The sequence below is a fragment of the Pelobates fuscus genome, chromosome 3, assembly GCF_036172605.1.
Source record: "Pelobates fuscus isolate aPelFus1 chromosome 3, aPelFus1.pri, whole genome shotgun sequence".
Lineage (NCBI taxonomy): Eukaryota > Metazoa > Chordata > Amphibia > Anura > Pelobatidae > Pelobates > Pelobates fuscus.
The window spans coordinates 382,189,843-382,211,453 of record NC_086319.1 but is presented as its reverse complement, the minus strand read 5'-3'; the positions used below and the strand labels follow the sequence as shown (position 1 = coordinate 382,211,453).

Below are 21,611 nucleotides of genomic sequence, written 5' to 3'. Positions count from 1 at the left end.
GAACACAGTGACCTAAGGACAGTGACATGTTTAATGGGTTAAACACAGTCAGTCCCCCTGGGGAACTCAGTGGCCTAAGGACAGTGACATGTTTAATGGGTTAAATAGTCAGTCCCACTGGGGTACTCAGTGACCTAAGGACAGTGACATGTTTAATGGGTTAAAGGGTTAGTCCCAGTGGAGAGCACAGTGGCTTAAGGACAGTGACAATAACATAGTTATATAGTCAAATAACAAACAGATCATGGCAAACACATTGGTTATAGTGTCACTTTTTCTTCTGTGACCCCAGAAGCACCTGTCTTTTGGGACATACATACAACGGATCCCTCGTCATTTAAGAGAGGGACAGGTGGACAGGTGTCTAGGTTTTTTTTACAATGGTACCAGGGAAGGTGTGTTCCGGGGACTAGAAACTATTTGGGATAATATCCTTTTCTAGGGATCCGTTCCATGTTAAGTTTAGTAGGCTTACAGAAGTGAGGTGTACCTCCTTCCCCACTCCACCAGTGGCTTCTTATTCACAGACTGTGTGAAGAGGGAAGGATGAAACTACGCTCTGCATGCGCCAAACACTCAGAACGACTAATGGGTGCTTGTGTCCGAATACAGTGCATTTGGTTTGATTCTTGTTTCTCAACCTATCAAAACATTTTAGCCGGGAAAAAAGGTGGCAAGAGGGTACTCTCAGTGTCCCCTCATTGCACACCACTTTCCTGGTCACACTAAAGGGGCCCAAGGATCCAAAAGAAAGACAAGTTTAGAATCCCAGGAAGTCACATAAGAATAGAAGCAAATACAATTATTACAAAAAAGAGATTTGTTTGTTGTGTTTTTTTTTTTGTGTTTGTTTTTTTGCATTTGGATATGAGAGCCTCAGCTCTCTATTCCGACTCCTCTTTTTCCCAGTTTGTATAATTTTGGCAGTTTTGGGAGGACGTGGGGTGTTTAGCAAAAAAAGTGGTAAGGATAATCCAGTTTATAAAAATATTGTTCTTTTTTTTCTTTTTCTTTTCATTTTTATGTCAGGGAGTTGGTTGAAGAGCGTACAGTATTGACTCCTTTCTCCCTGTATTCCCCTCACCCCTTTCCCTGTGTTTTAAACTTTAGGACAACTTCATCAACCTCAGTTTCCTGCGTCTATTTCGAGCAGCCCGTCTCATTAAACTCCTGAGGCAGGGTTATACCATTCGCATCCTGTTATGGACCTTCGTCCAGTCTTTCAAGGTTAGTTTTGAAGAAGAAGCTTTTGCACATTATCCAATGTGGTTTTATGTCTCTGGATGTGCAGAATATTTGTAGTGTATATATATATATATATATATATATATATATATATATATATATATATATATATATGCACGAATGCACAATGTCTGCTTCTTTAAACAGTAACAATGATTTATTTCATTTTTTTTATTTTCTTTCATGTGGGTGTTTTGTGATTTCTATGCCATTTCCAGAATTTGTTTATGTAGGTATATATGTATATGAAGGATGCCTGTCTATTTCCTGTTTTTTTTTTTGTTTTTTTCACACAGGGAATCTCTAGAACGTGTATGATATGGTGTATATGCATGTACTTTTTGGTGTTACTGAATGTATAGGTCTTCATGTGTGCTACAAGTTAACTGATCATGCAGTGCCTATTAGACATCCAGGCAAGCAGGGGGTTACAGTTAACAAAATGTTATACAGCTGCAGAATTATCTATCACTTGTAAAACAGAACATTCTTTCATTGCCATAGAAATAGATAAAACCTCATTAGAAGCGCACTGTTCTGAACATTCGAGAGTGTTCTAATGATCTTGGTCGCATTATAAATACTTTTCTTCAGAAGGCAAATTCCAGATGGCAATAATGAAACATTCAAACCTCAGTAACACACCAATGGTCCGGGGTAAAACGTAGGCTTGAGGGGATTTTCCAGATGTTGTCTCCCATTAAGCAATGGAAGAAATCTTTCTTGCTATTTGGAATTTTTGTTTCAGTGAAAGCTGTAAATCTTTATTAATCTCACACAAATTGCTCATGCAAAATTATACAGTTTAAAACCACGTAATATGACTGTCAAGAATAAATGTTGTGTAGTGTGGTGGTAGCAACCATCACCTGGAGATTCAGACGTACACTTTATGTAGGACCCTGGACTACTCCTATTTCTAAGTTACCCTGTGCCCATTATAGGTGCAGGCTTTTTATAATGTATTGTTTATTAACTGTTTTGTGTGCTCCGCTGTCCTGCTGAAGCTTTCCACCAACTACGTGGATAGGATTATGGAGCCTGTATAGCGCCATCTGTTGGTAGCAACAGCTAGATGCACTAGCTGAATATCAAGGCTTGTTAATTTGCATATTTAGGTAGATTTACATATTGTGATTTCTGCAGACAAGAGAGATATTTTGTGTTAATTATTGTTTCACCCTCCCCTTTATAAATATGTCATGGTGTTATTGTGAGTTCTTTGATAATTTGTATTTTAATAAGTTGTCACCATAAGTTTCATGTAATGAGCACATGGGCTAGTCCCGAGTATATTAAGCTTAGCTTAATAGCTCCTTTTGGAACTATGTTTCATGTATCCCACTATTAGTCATTGGGCCTGTTGGCTGGCTGCATGATCCCTGTAGCTATCCCTGGACAAGTGCCAAAGTGCTAGGTCTGAGAGCCACAACTTCCTTTATAAAGAAGGCAGCTATAAGAGCTGGACTCACTGTAAACAGAAGTATTGAAATCTGCGTAGGAGAATGCCTACCTGGAAGAGACTTAAGTCAAGTTGGTGGATGAGACTTAAGTCAAGCTTCGGGTCTGAGGCTCTCCATGGTGGAAGAGACCCAAGTCAAGCTTCGGGTCTGAAGCTCTCCAGGGTCTCAGATAGTGGAGAGGAAGCAGACTGGGTGGAGGTACTGAAGCTCTCCAGGGTCTCAGATAGTGGAGAGGAAGCGGACTGGGTGGAGGTACTCGTTCAGAGTACAGGAGCTCTGTCACATGTAACATTTTAGAAAACGCTCATACCATGTGTTGACATTTTTTTATATGTAGTTTTAATAGAAACTAGATTTTAGACTTCTACGTCACTGAGAGCTCCCCCTTCCCCGACATTAAACTATACATTTTAACCAAAAGGTGTTTCTACCCCCCTCCACAAGCTGGAGCTGAGTGAACCCTGGGGTTTGTTTGGATCCATCCTCACTTCCAAACGCCTGATCAGGAGATACCCTAAATCACTGTGGAGCAGTGATTCAGGGTATCTCCTGAAGTTTGCTGCAATCCGGTGAATCTTTGATTAGGTGTTACCTGGTACCCCGACCACCAAACACAGCGTCCTTTGGGGAGGATGTTGAGGAAATGAGGATACATCTAATGATACCCTAGAGTTGTGGCGCTACCTTCTAGGGGCTCCTGGGGTGCCTTGAAACCTGACCGTTAGCAGCCATAGTACAGCCTGTAACTCTTGCCAGAGAGGAGGATGGCTGTCACCCAGTCAAACTTTAAAGTACTATGACTTGAGCCGAGTAATCCAATCTGGGAATTTAAAATGTGCATAGCTGACTTTGTGAGCTCTCTGGGATATATAATGTTTGGGGTTTACGTGTTGTGAAAAGTGAGTTTTGAGGCTCAAATTCCCAGGCACACCTGTCTTGGGAGGGCACAGCAATTTGGTAATGTCATTAGCACAAACTTATCAAATTAATTGTTATCAACCCAGACTTGGTGGCGCCAGGGAGAGTGGGAGAAAGAAAGAGAGATGGGAGATAGAAAGAGAGACAAAAGAGGAGTATTCTACTTCTCTCATAGTAGAATAAATATATAGTATGGTAAGGAGTAGAATAAATAGTATAGTAAGGGTTGGGGGGGCTACATCTCCCTATGCGATTACTCTCCAGATGAGCTATCCCACCACTCCTGCACTGTTAGCTTCTAATTGTGTTTATGTGTAAAAAGAGGACAAAAACTCCAGCCAGTAGTACTACTGCCTCCCACAGGCCTCCTGTCTCCTACGGGTGTCAGTACTCATGGTATTCATCTGTCTAACCTCCTTGACCCGGGCCACCCACAAAGATAGGGGGGTTGTACCAACTGCTTCCAAAACATTTGTATGAGCTCCTTTGCTGAGTGCAGGAAGCAAGGAACATCATTTTTTTCTGGGATGTCTCATTTTAATGAAAGAGGAGAAACTGGTTAGAAAGGGAAATGGCTCATCCGTCATCTTTTTCTCTACTTCATAAATTTACACCAGAAACCCTAGATCTCTGAGCAGTGTCACCAAATGTGGGGCAGACTGCCCCACAGTACCAGCCAGTGTCTGATAGCAACGGGAAAGTATCTGTAATAAATCTGGAATATAGTAACATTGAATTAGGAGTTTGTATGCTACTGTGTCTTCACATCCCTGGAGCATTTATGAGTCAGCTCTATGATCTTATCCCACTCACTCAGTAAATGTCTATCCCAGAGCTTCGTCCCATTTAGCCATGAAGGAATAGGTTAATGAATATCTACTCTGTATCAGCAAGCCATAAAGCAGAGAAACTGCTCTGTGTGGAGGGGTCTCCTCACAGCAAAGTCACTCAAAGTCAGTAAGGTCTCTCTATAAGCACATTTTCTGTGGGATAGATAGCTGATGATGTTTGAGTTTCTGCAATAAATTGTGTGTCCTGGAAGCAATACCCTCAGGTGAAATGAAATATCTTATCTAGGGTTGAGCCGTTGCTGGGAAGATTAGTTTCAGTGTGCCTCAATTGCCTACTTGCACCTGTATAGCGCCATACTGACAATATTCCCTCCACTAGTGAGCACGTGCTCTCCTCGCACATTACACAGGATCCCATCACTGCAGGGCTGCTCACTCTCAAGACCCACCAAGAGTTTAGTCCCATCAGGGACTGTCCAAGAAACGTTGTGGAATAGTGTGTAGCAAAATACAGGTAGTACTTTTCCAGATCTGTGGGCCAAACCTCCCACAGCTTGGGGAGCTTGAGCAGGAAGTATGCTAGCCAAGGGGACCTATTCTTCTATATGAACTTGCGGAAAACGTGTCTAAGCTCAGCAAAAAAACATCCATGGAATCTTTATCGCTAGTGTTTGCAGCAAATTTAGGACTCTAGGGAGGTGCGTAATTTTTACAGCATTTTTTCTCCCTATCCATGGAAGGTGAGGGAGAGAAAATTAGCCCCATAAATTTGATCGAGGCTAGCAGGAAGCCATATACCTAACTGTGGTAATGCCATCTAAGGGGAATGCAGTGGGCAATGGTAGAATCACTGTCTTTGAGAGAGAGAGATATAAAATATTTCTGATTTAGTATTATTCATTTGCAAATTGGAAAGCTGACCATATGTGTGGAATTCTGCCAAAAAAGAGATTATTCGCATAGGGCGGCTATGACCTTATGATGTTCTGACTTATATGGAAACCCTTGGATATTTGCATTAGCTCTTATATTATTCAGTAAGGGTTCTAATGTAAGAGCAAATAGCAAAGGGGACAACGGGCACCCCTGTTGTGTTCTGTTGAAAATAGGGAGCAGGCAGGAAAGGGCCCTGTTGATCTTTAGTCACACCACTGGGCCCGTATAGAGGGCTCATATTCCCTTCATTAACACAACCTCTAGATACCATTGCTTCGAGTGTTAGGAATAGGAAGTTACAGTCCACCCTGTCAATGCCTTTTCTGCATCTGTCGACAGGAGGAGGAGTGGGACCACGCCGCCCCGTGATCCATGAGTAATGTTCAATGCTTGGATCGTGTTATCCTTGGCTTCTCTGCCAGAGATAAATCCTGATTGATCTAAATGAATGATGGTCGGTAAATACACATTGCCAGGACCTGTAGGACCATGTAGGACCAAAGGAGTGTGATGTTAACTGCCACAAACTGAGACGGAGGCGAACATCCATCTAGTAATGCGTTCTACGCCTCTCCAAGTCTGGGGATCAGTGTCTGTGTCAAAATATTGTATTATTGAAGGGAAAACCCATCCAGGCCTGGAGATTTGCCTGTCTAATGGCTCGCAGTAATTTTGCTTCCATAATGGGAGCCTCCTAAACCTCAACTGCTTTGGCAGGGAACCGTTTGGTCAGGGATGAAGCCAGATATTGTCTAATTCTGGCCTTCTGTGCATCAGAGTCATCCTTGTCTAACTGGAGGTGGTAAAGCTCACTGTAAAACATGTGGAATGTGCTAGTTATGTCTGCCGGTAAGTGATGGGGGTCTATTCTGAGCATCTGTAATGCAAAGTATGTATAACTGATGTAGTTTGTCTTGTAACAGATAGCCCAATAGCCTCCCACACTTGTTTCCCTGCTCATAGAAAAGGTGACGATAACAGGGAAATTATCCCTTGATCCTGGGCATTGAGACCTCCACCAGTGCTAATAAACGCTTGTATAGCACCACATCCAGAGACTCCTTGTACAGTCACTCAGTCTTCTTATGGCTTTGTTTCCTGGCATTTGCAAGGGAAATAAGTTTGCCTCGGATTACTGATTTGTAGGTTTCCCACAAGATTGGTGGGGACACTTCTCAGGGTGGATTTCTCCTCAAAATAAATGCTTGCCTAATTTCCTGAGCCAAGACAGAATCATTAAGGTGTTTTTCATTTAGTCACTACACACATGGTTTAGGTCTGTTGAAGGTCAAGGAGACCTCAAGAGTGAGTGTTAGTGTTTAGAGCCCAGTATCCATACAGTGTTAGTGTATAGAGCACTGTATCCATACAGTGTTAGTGTATAGAGCGCTGTATCCATACAATGTTAGTGTATAGAGCGCAGTATCCATACAGTGTTAGTGTATAGAGCGCTGTATCCATACAGTGTTAGTGTATAGAGCGCTGTATCCATACAGTGTTAGTGTATAGAGCGCTGTAGCCATACAATGTTAGTGTATAGAGCGCTGTATCCATACAGTGTTAGTGTATAGAACTCAGTATCCATACAATGTTAGTGTATAGAGCGCAGTATCCATACAATGTTAGTGTATAGAGCGCTGTATCCATACAATGTTAGTGTATAGAGCGCAGTATCCATACAATGTTAGTGTCTAGAGCGCAGTATCCATACAGTGTTAGTGTATAGAGCGCTGTATCCATACAGTGTTAGTGTATAGAGCGCTGTATCCATACAATGTTAGTGTATAGAGCGCAGTATCCATACAGTGTTAGTGTATAGAGCGCTGTATCCATACAGTGTTAGTGTATAGAGCGCTGTAGCCATACAATGTTGGTGTATAGAGCGCTGTATCCATACAGTGTTAGTGTATAGAACTCAGTATCCATACAATGTTAGTGTATAGAGCGCAGTATCCATACAATGTTAGTGTATAGAGCGCTGTATCCATACAATGTTAGTGTATAGAGCGCAGTATCCATACAATGTTAGTGTCTAGAGCGCAGTATCCATACAGTGTTAGTGTATAGAGCGCTGTATCCATACAGTGTTAGTGTATAGAGCGCTGTATCCATACAATGTTAGTGTATAGAGCGCAGTATCAATACAATGTTAGTGTATAGAGCGCAGTATCCATACAGTGTTAGTGTATAGAGCGCTGTATCCATACAGTGTTAGTGTATAGAGCGCTGTAGCCATACAATGTTAGTGTATAGAGCGCTGTATCCATACAGTGTTAGTGTATAGAACTCAGTATCCATACAGTGTTAGTGTTTAGAGCCCAGTATCCATACAGTGTTAGTGTATAAAGCGCTCTATCCATACAATGTTGGTGTCTAGAGCGCAGTATCCATACAGTGTTAGTGTATAGAGCGCTGTATCCATACAATGTTAGTGTATAGAACTCAGTATCCATACAATTTTAGTGTATAGAGCGCTGTATCCATACAGTGTTAGTGTATAGAGCACAGTATCCATACAGTGTTAGTGTTTAGAGCCCAGTATCCATACAGTGTTAGTGTATAGAGCGCTCTATCCATACAATGTTAATGTGTAGAGCGCAGTATCCATACAATGTTAGTGTATAGAGCGCTGTATCCATACAGTGTTAGTGTATAGAGCACAGTATCCATACAGTGTTAGTGTATAGAGCGCTGTATCCATACAGTGTTGGTGTATAGAGTGCTGTATCCATACAATGTTAATGTGTAGAGCGCAGTATCCATACAGTGTTAGTGTATAGAGCGCTGTATCCATACAGTGTTAGTGTATAGAGCGCTGTATCCATACAGTGTTGGTGTATAGAGCGCTGTATCCATACAATGTTAATGTGTAGAGCGCAGTATCCATACAGTGTTAGTGTATAGAGCGCTGTATCCATACAGTGTTAGTGTATAGAGCGCAGTATCCATACAATGTTAGTGTATAGAGCGCTGTATCCATACAATGTTAATGTGTAGAGCGCAGTATCAATACAATGTTAGTGTATAGAGCGCAGTATCCATACAGTGTTAGTGTATAGAGCGCAGTATCCATACAATGTTAGTGTGTAGAGCGCAGTATCCATACAATGTTAGTGTATAGAGCGCTGTATCCATACAGTGTTAGTGTATAGAGCGCAGTATCCATACAGTGTTAGTGTATAGAGCGCAGTATCCATACAATGTTAGTGTCTAGAGCGCAGTATCCATACAGTGTTAGTGTATAGAGCACAGTATCCATACAGTGTTAGTGTATAGAGCGCAGTATCCATACAATGTTAGTGTATAGAGCGCTGTATCCATACAATGTTAGTGTATAGAGCGCTGTATCCATACAGTGTTAGTGTATAGAGCGCAGTATCCATACAATGTTAGTGTCTAGAGCGCAGTATCCATACAGTGTTAGTGTATAGAGCGCAGTATCCATACAATGTTAGTGTATAGAACTCAGTATCCATACAGTGTTAGTGTATAGAGCACAGTATCCATACAGTGTTAGTGTATAGAGCGCTGTATCCATACAGTGTTAGTGTATAGAGCGCTGTATCCATACAGTGTTAGTGTATAGAGCGCAGTATCCATACAGTGTTAGTGTATAGAGCGCAGTATCCATACAGTGTTAGTGTATAGAGCGCAGTATCCATGCAGTGTTAGTGTATAGAGCGCAGTATCCATGCAATGTTAGTGTATAGAGCGCAGTATCCATACAATGTTAGTGTATAGAGCACAGTATCCATACAGTGTTAGTGTATAGAGCGCTGTATCCATACAGTGTTAGTGTATAGAGCGCAGTATCCATACAATGTTAGTGTCTAGAGCGCAGTATCCATACAGTGTTAGTGTATAGAGCACAGTATCCATACAGTGTTAGTGTATAGAGCGCAGTATCCATACAATGTTAGTGTATAGAGCGCTGTATCCATACAATGTTAGTGTATAGAGCGCTGTATCCATACAGTGTTAGTGTATAGAGCGCAGTATCCATACAATGTTAGTGTCTAGAGCGCAGTATCCATACAGTGTTAGTGTATAGAGCGCAGTATCCATACAATGTTAGTGTATAGAACTCAGTATCCATACAGTGTTAGTGTATAGAGCACAGTATCCATACAGTGTTAGTGTATAGAGCGCTGTATCCATACAGTGTTAGTGTATAGAGCGCTGTATCCATACAGTGTTAGTGTATAGAGCGCAGTATCCATACAGTGTTAGTGTATAGAGCGCAGTATCCATACAGTGTTAGTGTATAGAGCGCAGTATCCATACAATGTTAGTGTATAGAGCGCAGTATCCATACAATGTTAGTGTATAGAGCGCAGTATCCATACAATGTTAGTGTATAGAGCGCAGTATCCATACAATGTTAGTGTAAAGAGCGCAGTATCCATACAATGTTAGTGTATAGAGCGCAGTTTCCATACAATGTTAGTGTATAGAGCGCAGTATCCATACAATGTTAGTGTATAGAGCCCAGTATCCATACAGTGTTAGTGTATAGAGCGCAGTATCCATACAGTGTACGTACATACATGCTGACTGCTTGAATGTTTGTGTCTGTCTGCTGATATTCAAAGATGACTCCATAGATATAACATATCTGTGGATTTGGAGTGGTTAATACATTGCAGTGGACAATGCAGGAAATGTTGCATGTCTGTTGACTATCTGATTATTGAGTGTCTGTTGACTTGCAATGCTGAATGTATGTGTATGGCTCCATGAATATTGTGTATGTATTGACTGCTTGATTGATGAATGTCTGATGTCTGTTTGATTGCTCAGTACCTGTGTACATTCTCTGATCGTTTATGTGTGCTATTTATGTTGTTGATTGTTTCTTACCTTCTTCCCTTCTCCCCTCACAGGCGCTGCCCTACGTCTGCCTCCTGATCGCTATGCTATTCTTTATTTATGCCATCATCGGCATGCAGGTCTGTGCTAGGACAATTGTATGTAAAGATGTACAACTCATTCTTTGTATGTACGTGTGTGTGTTTATGTAGGCTCCTATGTATCCCAACATGCCCTTATTGGATCATGAATTCACCTGTAACTATTATTATTTTTATTATTTATAAAGCGCCAGCATATTCCGCAGGGCGGTACACCGGATCTATGCATCCGTATCTATTGAATGGGTTAAAGTAATCGTGTATCTATGTACCATAGTTTATATATTGGGAGGGAGCCACATGTTTGCCTGTTTACATATATTTGTATCCATTGTCTTCTATATGCAAGCATAGTTATTTTGTAATATCAATCAGTCCCATAACTGCTTCTTTCTTTACTCCTTCACTCTTCCCTCCATACCACCATCTGCAATGTCTATTCAGGTATTTGGTAACATTGCTCTGGATGAAGAAGACGATGACACGGCTATTACAGAGCACAATAACTTTCGCACTTTCTTCCAAGCCCTCATGCTCCTATTCCGGTGAGCCTATCACTTAGTATTTGTGTAACGCTGCAGAGACCAATGCTAATTTGTGGAGGACATTCTGTAGAATTAAGAACTAAATAAACGTGTGGTGTATAAAGCATAGTGGCCTGGATTGTGCCACTAGGAGTGATACTGTAACTCAGCGGAGCAATCAGGCAAGTCATTGTGCTTCCAGGTGGCTTACCCTCCACTGATCAGTTATCTGCTATATCGATAGGATGCGTTTTCTGTGGCATGTTGGAGGTAGTTATTTCGTTGGACCATATTATTAGCAATACCAATGTATTTCTTTTCAAACACATTACAATATAAACAGATCCCACACAGTAGTAATTATCAGGCACACAAGTTAATAGTATTCCCGGAAACTCTTGCTTTTGTGGGATATTTTTCATACAATGGGAAAATAAATACAATATTGACTCATAGGAACCACTACTTTTAATTTTAGTCTTTTTACTAAAATGTTATATTTTAATAATCTGAAATGTTTTTGATTTAGTCGATGAATTAAGATTTTATTAGACTATATCCATAATAGATTTAGTTGCATTGAATGGGTTTAATTACACTGTAATGCATTATTTAATAATTTGTCTAGAATCTCCAAACTCCTTTTATACTCCTGAAAGAGTAAATATATATTAAGCTGTTATTACTTATGGCATTAAAGGGACAGTTTAGGCATTTTTAGGTACCATAGCAACTTCATCTAAAGAGTGAGCCCCTGGGCGCACTCTTGCCTCAAGGGGTTAAATCGTTCTCGAACGGTTTAACCCCAAAGTTGCCTCCAACAGTGATCTCAACTCCCTCCCAGGTGGCATCCGGTTTCTAAAAATTCAGTTTGAGGAAGCACAGAGTGCCGCCAAACAGGGGCGCTGCTGAGTTGCTAGAGCGGTCACCTGATGCTCTCAGCCAATCAGTGACTTTCCATTCACAAAACTGTCTTGAAAGGGTACATTTCTTTTCTCTTGTTTAGTTTTTATTTAGTTATAGCATCGTTTTTGTCACTGAAAACCTGGCTATGACTAAAATTATTATGAAAATTAACTCTGCTACTTAGGTACCGTTTTACTATCCGTCAGACCTTTGTATGAACAGTGTGTCACTGATGGAGCTGTTTAAATTGAAACTCTAAACATCAAAGAAACTTTAGCTGAAGGAAGCAGGTTTGGTGTATAGGCCAGGTCCTTCTCACTGCTCAATTCTCTGCTTTTTAGGAGTTCCTGTTTTTGCTGTCCTAGCCACACTTCCCGTGGCAGTGAACTGACGGTACAGTGTATTTACTTTAGAGGATGTTGTCTCCTGGTCTGTCAATTGAACTTCAGGCTATTAAAAGGCGATAAGGAATTCTAAATTAAACACACTGTGCAAGTAGGAAGTTTAAACATTAGATCTCTATTTACAGGAAATGTGTAGGGAGACTCTATGTCTCTTGCAGGAGAGGTTTTAACTAGGACTGCATGGACAAAAGGGTATACCTCCTAAATAGGAGAGAATTAAGCAGCTAGACTGCAGGAGCATGATCTATACTCCAAAACTACCATATTGAATATTTGACAGATCCCCACCCCCACCTAAGTTATGATATACATGTTTTCACATTTTATATTTGTTTACGTTTTTTTAAATGTCAGCAGGCGGGGGAGCAGGTGACGTCAGCAGGCGGGGGAGTCCTAATGCGCTTGCCCCACAATGGCCGTGCGAACATTAGACCTCCCCATAGGAAAGCATTATTCATTCCTTTCCTATTGGAAAAATCTGACGCTGGAGGTCCATGAGGACATCCAGCATCAGATAACGGACCAAAAGTCTGTTTGGATTCATTTGGATAGTATAAATGTATGCATGTTTTTTTTAGGGGTGTATATCTACTAAATTGGTCAAATAAATGGAGTGTTAATTTGAGCACCAGTTTTGCCATTTGGATTTTAGTAAATACACCCGTAATGTGTAGTGTTTCTACAAGTAGATCTAAAGATTAGAAACTTCCTGAAAGGTTTCTGGAAGGATGCGGTTTGCCCTATTCTGAACATGCTTAACCTTTTCTCTTTGCTTTTTTTTAATGACTCACTGACTTCCCTTTATGTGTCCAGTGAATGTATGAATGAATAGTGTGCCATTCACCGAGCTGTATGTCTCCTTGTTTTCTACAGAAGTGCCACTGGAGAGGCTTGGCATGACATCATGCTGTCCTGTTTGGGTGGGAAACCCTGTGACAAGGGATCTGGATTAAAAGACAAGGAGTGCGGCAGTGAATTTGCTTATTTCTACTTTGTGTCCTTCATATTCCTCTGTTCCTTTCTGGTGAGTGAGATTAGCTGCCACAGGAGACACAACACAGGAAAGATAATCATGGGAATGGATTAGGAGGACACCAGGTAGAGGGAAGAAATCAGACTGAGATTGAGTTGTGATAAGTAGAGAGTAACAGTTTGATGAGAGAAATGAAAAGAAAACCAGCAATAACATATGGTTTTATTTACTAAACTGACACCTGCGGAGAAATGAAGTGCAAATTGCACATTTTATACAAAAACAGTCTATTTGACCTAAAATGTGTAGTTTCTCTCTCAAGCCTCCTAAATTTTAGATTCAGCTATTTTTGACCAACATATGCAATGCGTATCTTTTGAAAATAATGCACAATCTTTTGAAGTCTACACAAAGCCCAGTTTAGTGAATAATTTACACAGTGGCAAAAACAAACCTAGGTATAAAGTGTAAGTTAAAAGAGAAATGGGAGATGGTATGGAGGAGAATAGAATGTTAGAGAATTAAGGAGAGAGTGAAGATGTGCTGGCCATTTAAGAATGTTTAATTGTCACAATTTTCACATTGTATCCAACATTCATTGTGCCACATTTTAACAATTCAGTTGAGTCCATTTTCCATTGGCTGTTATTTGCACAATTTTGCTCATAGATGTTCACATTATAAAAAGAAAGGCATATAATTGCTTTTCATTTATCTCTGAGTATATATATATAAAAGAATTTGGTTAGCATTTCTGACCCATTTTTCATGAACATGTGAATCATGGGGATAGACTAAATATATATATTTATTCTACGTATGAAAATAGAAGAGCAGAAGATTAAATTAAAGGTACACTCTGGGCACCATAACAAATATGTGCCAATCTAGGAGGTCCCTAGATTGAAGACTGATGTTAAAATAGTCATTAAGGTAAGCCTAAACCTCCTGGAACCATAACAACTTAATTCTTAATGCTATGGTGCCCAGAGGGTCTCGTAATCAGAAGAAAAAAAATTGGGGCACTTTACTCAGCCTTTTGGGGCCCTTAACTATGTCCTCCATGATACTTCTTTTTGTAATAATACATAATGGAGGTCAGGGCACTTAATTCTTCTGATTACAGTCACACAATCTATTTTAGTATATATAGATGAGCTAAAATATCAGAAAGTAACAGGACCGGTTGTCTAACTGACAATTAAGGAGGTGTAACAGGGATCATTTTTATTAAAAAGTGCCTATTTTTATCGCAATCTGCACTTTTTGTAAACTGAAGAGGACACATATATATCAGATTTGATTGTAATTTACTTACATGGGTACATTACTAACAACATTATCACAAATTGTGCTTAGTATTACTTAACATTTATAATTTGCTATTGTGAATTAAGTGTTATTCTTTACAAAATTGCATGTGATGCCATCTGATGAACGATTCGGTAATAACTATTTAGTGACTTTTGGTGACGTCACCCAATGGTGGGAGAAAATAATGTGAACAAAATTAACTAAGTGGTTATACTACCACCAGTGCATATAGTGGAGCGCTAAAGTGATATACCAGTACACTTACCCTTATACAATACGGGATGCCAGATAAATAACTATAATACAAAAAAGAGCACCATATGGTACAATAAGGTCTTAAGACTAAGATGTGACAAATTGATAAGTGGTATCTCACTCACAATTATAGAGCCAAATGTGAGAGGCTCAGATCACTTCAGCAGCTGTGTTCTATGGTGACACTATCCCTCTTCTTGTCTTTAATTTGGGTACACTCAAAATGGAGACAATAAAACAGACGGAAGCAAAAGCTTCTGGTGAAGTATGTCAGGTACTTTTAAAGTGACTTGGTGCATAATCATATAAATTAACTGCTCACCTTCTTCAGGAGCCTCAATAATTGGCTCCAAGTGGAAGAACCCTGCGTCACTTAAGGTGACACTACCCTTCTTTGATGATGAAGTAGATTCTAAAGATGGCACCATACAGTATTAATAATAAAATCAGTAAATATTTATTAAGACAAACAGTACTAAAAATAAATAAATCAATATATATGTAAAAGTCTAAGGTGCTGAATCCTCCTGAGATGCGTTTCGCCATTTTCTAAGGCTTTTTCAATCAGATGAATCTACTTCCTTGTCTGGGTGTTTTTAAATTGCCTAGGCGGCGCGATCCCATAGGTCCGTCCGACTATTTACCGGCCAATCGCAAGTGACCAATTTCATAGGAGTTCGTAACCCTAGCTGTTTCTTGTAATCCTTGAGTAAGCAGGGATTGCGCGTCAAAATTCCAGTCTTGTCATTTTTTCTAAATCGCCATCTTGTTTTCGGGCAAGAATCCTGGCAGTAATGTGGTTTGAAGATGAACGGAAAGGACGTGACGGATCCGGCGTCACGTCACTTCCGGTTTCAGTGCATGCATGCAAAACTTCCATAGATATAAAGGGCAGAGAAGGAAAAAAGGATATAAACATGGGAGGAAGGGAAATATATATTCATAGCATACAATATACCATATACTTTGTTATTACAGTCCTTTAGATATCTCATTAGGCTGAATGAGACACATATATGTATATTGAAAATTAAATTGTAGTTTCCTACATACATTGGATGCAGACTAAATTGGTCTACATGATATACAAATTAAATAAAAAATCTATATAAAAAATCTATAAAAGATGTATTAAATAGAATAAAAAATATATAAATAAACAATAAAAAAAATGTATATGCATATATACTTCATTGTGTCTCTTTAATTTTCATTTGTATCAAGGTTTATATCTGTGTGACCATTAGCCCAGGTGGTATTTAGATATATCTGATGAACAGACATAATGTATGATTCCAAAAAGTGGTGGAGTTCGAAGTCATTGTTTAGGCCATAAGGTGTTAGAATGTTCAAATTTAAGATCCATTTCATCTCTATTTGGTCCATCTTTCTAATCATGTCTTCACCTCTCCAATTTGCCTTCACTTTTTGTATCCCCATAAATGTCAAATTACTGGGGTCTCTATTATGTTTCAATTTGTAATGTAGAGATAGACTATGTTTGTCATACCCATTTTTGATATTGCACATGCATTCCTGTATTCTTACGTTTAACATGCGCGTAGTGCGCCCTATATAAGCTAACCCACACAGACATGTGATAAGGTAAATAACACCCTTAGAATAGCAAGTAATTATTTATTTTATTGGGAAAGACTCGTGTACCTTGCAGGGATGGTGAAATTTGCTACTTCAGCGTTTTTTACTGTGGGTGTTTTGACACGCTCTACAGTATCCGCAACCATAGAAGCCTTTCTGTTCATTAAAGAACTGTTTTTGTTTTTTCAAAACTACTTGATTTTGGACCAAGCTTGTTCTTAGGTTGGGGACCCCCCTATATATAATAAGGGATTTGTCAGGGAGTATTTTATGAAGTGTTTCATCCCCCCTCAATATTGGCCAATATTTATGAATTATTTTCTTGAAATTATGGCTACGGCAATTAACAAATAAGTGCAAATAAGTGCTACTTGGTTATTGCTCTCCTCTGTTTTAGTTTTGTATTGTAGTAGTGAATTCCTATCTTTAGATTCCACCTCTTTATTATTATTATTATTATTATTTTATTATTTATATAGCGCCATCAGATTCCGTAGCGCTGTACAAAGGTTGGACTAACAGACATTTAATTGTAACCAGACAACTTGACGTACAGGAACAGAGAGGTCCCTGCTCAATGAGCTTACATTCTAGAGGGAGCGGGGTATAGTGACTGTAACGGAGCTCCCCGTACTCCGACCAAGTACTCTCCGTTGATGGACACTTCCTAGCTTGTGCCGAGGACCACAACCACCGCACCGGACACCACAACCACCGCAGACTCCGCAACCGCCGTAGCTTCTGGATCAGCTTCTGTCCTCCAGGGCCGTGTGGATAAGACCTCTTCCTTCCACCCTGTATGAACCTCCAGCATCCAGGACTGTGTGGGGAAGACCTCTCCTCTAAGGAGAGCGCATCAGGAACAAGCTCTTAAAAGAGCTAAGTGATTCAAGCTCAGGGGAGTATGCAGAGCATAGCAATCCCCAGTGTGATTATAACAGCTCCCTATAATGAGACAAGGCTACGTTTTGAGGGATCAAGAAGAACTGTCTAAAACTTTATTTTACTTGGGACTAGTCCATATGGTCATTACATTAACATTGCTGTGAAAACTCAATAAAATTACAAACAGTCAAATCATAGCAGGCAACATACAGTGACTTATTATAACACCATGGCATATTTTTAAAGGGGTGAGGGAGACAATATTTAACAGAAAATATCTCACGTGCCTGCAGAAATAGCAATATCCAAATCTACCCGAATATGCAAATGAACCAGTCTTGCTATTCAGGTAGTGCATATTGCTGTTGCTACCAACAGAGGGCACTAGACAAGCTCCATAGCCAAATCCACCTAGTTGGTAGCAAACCTCAGCAGTACAGGAGAGCAGGCAATACATTTCACAGTACACACACACACACTCACTATAAACAATTACATTACACACACCCTGCACCTACATAAAACATAAGAGAAATAAAGCAACCTACATAAATAGTCTGTCTGAAGGTAGAATAGGGGCTTTAAAGCCAAATACATCAAAGAGTCATAGTCACAGGGGAGGAGGCTGGCAAGCAGGCCTTTCCAGGACCAAGTGGTGAAGGGCACTTCGTCACAGTGACACATGTGCCTTTCTCAAATGCTTGTCGCAATATCCTTTTTCTTTAAAGTCCCCCATAATTTAAGGTGCCTGTTCCTGAAATATGGTTTCATCTGTACAATTTCGTTTGATTCTCAGTATCTGAGACTTAGGGGCATTTAAAAGCCACGGTGAGCTGTTCACATCTACCTTCTTAAAATATGAGCTGGTCTCGAAAATTCCATTGACAACATATATACTAAGGTCAAGAAAATTCACCTCTGTTTTACTAAAGTCACTGGAGAGTGTAACCCCTCAGTTGTTCAAATTTAAATAGGATAAAAATGTAGCTAATGAAGATTCGTCCCCCTTCCAGATAAAAAAAATATCATCAATGTAACGGCAATAGGTAACCAGTTTTGCTTCCCAACTACGATCCTTGAACACAAACCCATGCTCCCACATAGCCATGAATAAGTTAGATTAGCTGGGTGCAAACCTGGTCCCCATCGCTGTGCCAAATATCTGCAGGTAAAATACACAGTCGAACCAAAAGTACCAAAAGTAATTGTTATATTGGATCCCTTCAACAATAAAATCAATTTGTGACTCTGTAATTTCTCCAAAGAATTGTAAAAAATGTCTGGTTGCTGCACAACCTTTGTCATGTGTGACTATAGTGTATAATGAATTGACATCTGCTGCCACCAAAAAATAATCGTCCTCCCACTTGATGTCATTTAAAACCTGTAGAATGTTGATAGTATCCTTAATATAGCTAATGCCCTTTTGTACCGTGAGCAGTTCATCTTCGTGAGAAGAAGGTGATCAGTTCATTTATATGATTATGCACTGAGTCACTTTAAAAGTACCGGACATACTTCACCAGAAGCTTTTGCTTCCCTCTGTTTTATTAGCTCCATTTGAGAGTGTACCCAAATTAAAGACAAGAAGAGGGATAGTGTCACCATAGAACGCAGCTGCTGAAGTGATCTGTGCCTATCCCATTTGGCTCTATACTTGTGAGTGAGATAACACGTATCAGTTTGTCACATCTTAGTCTTAATACCTTATTGCACCATATAGTGCTATCGTTTTTTTGTATTATAGTTATTTATCTGGCATCCCTTATTGTATAAGGGTAAGTGTACTGGTATTTATATCACTTTAGTGCTCCACTATATGCACTGGTGGTAGTATAACCACTTGGTTCATTTTGTTCACATTATATTACGCTTGACCCTAAGCGCAAGAATACACAGACTTTTCTTTTAATGATTATGTCAACTTAGGATGAAGTTGAGCATGCCAAATACTCATATATTGATTTGTAGTGGGACAGTGAAGCAGACATATAGCTAACTTCTGTAGCACCTTTGATATTTGTAGGAAATTGTGTATCTGTTACAGTAATAGCTTGTAATAAAAGAGAGATGTGTGTTGGGTGGCCTGTAACATTTGTTTGATATCTGTGGAATATATGTTACTCCCCTTGCAGATGTTGAATTTGTTTGTTGCTGTCATCATGGATAATTTTGAGTACCTGACCCGAGACTCGTCCATCTTGGGCCCTCACCACTTGGATGAATATGTACGAGTTTGGGCAGAGTATGACCCAGCTGCTTGGTGAGTCTATCACAGCAAATCTCTGCAAAGGAACAGGTCTGTCTAATCACAGTGTAGAAAATGGGTCATTCAGTAAGTATGTGGGAATGGTCAGCCAGTCATAGAGTAGGGAGGAAATCAGTCGATAGGAAAACCACCACCAAAAAAATCAATCAAGATAAAGAAAATGGAAGATGAAGATATGCTAGTGTGAATAAAAAGAAGAGGGAGGTGAAATGAGCAAGGAAAAAATTAATTTAGCGAGAAATTTTCATTAGAGAGTTTGATAAGATACGTTTGAAAAAAAAAATGTTTGCAATAGTATGACACTACATATCCATAACATAATATTTTACGAGCATGTTAATTCTCTGCCAATGAGGTGTGTTATTGGATTAGACGGACAAAGAGAACGGTCCATCCTCAAGAGAAAAATTAAATTGAAAAGGAACAACTAGATTCTCTAATCAAAGGCAAGGATTAAGAAGATCCACTAATCAGAAAGGAATCGGATGGCCAGTAATTCAGAGAAAATAACGGTCAATCACAAGGACTAACATCAAATAATAAGAAAGGAATCGGATGGTCAGAATTTAATAGAAAATTAAGGGACTTTGTCATTCAATTATAAAGGAAACTGATGGTCAGTGTTAGGTTACAGGGATTATTCAGTGTTGGTATAGCAATAGTTAGTTGCAACCACGTAACAGAGAAAGACAGGGAAAGTATATTTAGCATTAATTGAACAATTTGGATTTTTATCTATTGCTGTAAAAAGCCACCAGTCACAAAGTAAGTCAACGAGCCACCAAAGTCTATGTGCTGACGGCTGTTTAAAATAGTTTCTATAAATTAAAGGACCATTATAGGCACCCAGACCACTTCAGCTCAATGAAGTGGTCTGGGTGCTGGTTCCCCCTAGTTTTAACCCTGCAGCTAAAACCATAGCAGTTTCAGAGAAAATGCTATGTTTATACTGCAGGGTTAATCCAGTCTCTAGTGGCTGTCTCCCTGACAGCCACTAGAGGCACCTCCACGAAATTGCACTTATTTGACGCTGGACGTCCTCACGGAGTCCAGTGTCAAAAAAGATACCCATAGAAAAGCATTGAGTAATGCTTTCCTATGCTATGGGCGGGTTTAAATGTGCGAGCACTTGTGGCCGCACATGTGCATTCGGCTCCACTCGGGTGCTGACGTCGATGGAGGAGGAGAGGTCACCAGTGCCAAGGGAGCCCGGCGCTGGATTAAGGTAAGCAAATAAATAGTTAATTAAATTTAACAATAAATATGGTTAATTAACCATAACAATAAATTAGCCGCGGAACGGGGCCCTAGTTACTTAAATGGTGATATATTTGTATTCCTAATGCTATGGTGTTCCTTTAATGCTGTATATTAGAACATGTATTACCAAGTATTCTAAGATAGAAACTTGCAGTTGAATTACCCAAATATATATATTTACATACTATGTAGTGGATTATAGTCATATTACACAGAAAAGGAGACCCTTGAAACAAGGGGATCCTGAGAAGCAACTTTGGACACGGAAAAGGCACTTGAATGCCCGGTAACAGGAAAGAGAGAGAGAGTAATAGGAGAATGAACAGGTGAGAGATAATGAATCATAACCTGTACCCCCAACTTGCTTGATATATCATACTAGTACAAAATAATAGTAAAACTACAAGCCATCTGGTCATGATACGTCGGATATTTAAGAAGCCTGGGAGCACACAGTGTTTGACTAGCTCCTGACGACGGCGTGCATACACGCTGAAACGCGCGTCGAGCGTTTCCTTTACTTTATTTTTCTTATGTTTGTCTTACACTTTTAGGTAGCACTTTATAGTTTTTATTAGGTGACTTTTCGGTTTGCCAACGGTAGCAGGCATTTAGTGTGTTTGCCCTAGTTAAGGTGGTTGTATCCACATATTATACTAGGCAGCTATTGGAGAGATATTTTTGGGGGTTCTCTTGTTTGTTACTCCTCTATAGCCCTCGTGTGGGGCTATTCATCTAGTTTTACTATTATTTTGTACTAGTATGATATATCAAGCAAGTTGGGGGTACAGGTTATGATTCATTATCTCTCACCTGTTCATTCTCCTATTACTCTCTCTCTCTTTCCTGTTACCGGGCATTCAAGTGCCTTTTCCGTGTCCAAAGTTGCTTCTCAGGATCCCCTTGTTTCAAGGGTCTCCTTTTCTGTGTATTTTCTCCTTTTCTGTGTATTTTCTACT

At 39.8% G+C, this 21,611-nt stretch overlaps 1 protein-coding gene across 1 annotated transcript in view; it reads left to right on the top strand.

Moving 5' to 3' along the window:
* CACNA1A (calcium voltage-gated channel subunit alpha1 A) overlaps window positions 1-21,611 on the top strand; it is a 372,620-nt gene that overhangs the window by 288,026 nt on the left and 62,983 nt on the right. Inside the window, exons 32-36 of the mRNA XM_063449602.1 lie at window positions 1,111-1,227; window positions 10,237-10,302; window positions 10,708-10,808; window positions 12,971-13,121; window positions 19,259-19,386. Coding sequence (XP_063305672.1) covers window positions 1,111-1,227; window positions 10,237-10,302; window positions 10,708-10,808; window positions 12,971-13,121; window positions 19,259-19,386 — 563 coding nt within the window. The remainder of the gene's footprint in view (window positions 1-1,110; window positions 1,228-10,236; window positions 10,303-10,707; window positions 10,809-12,970; window positions 13,122-19,258; window positions 19,387-21,611) is intronic.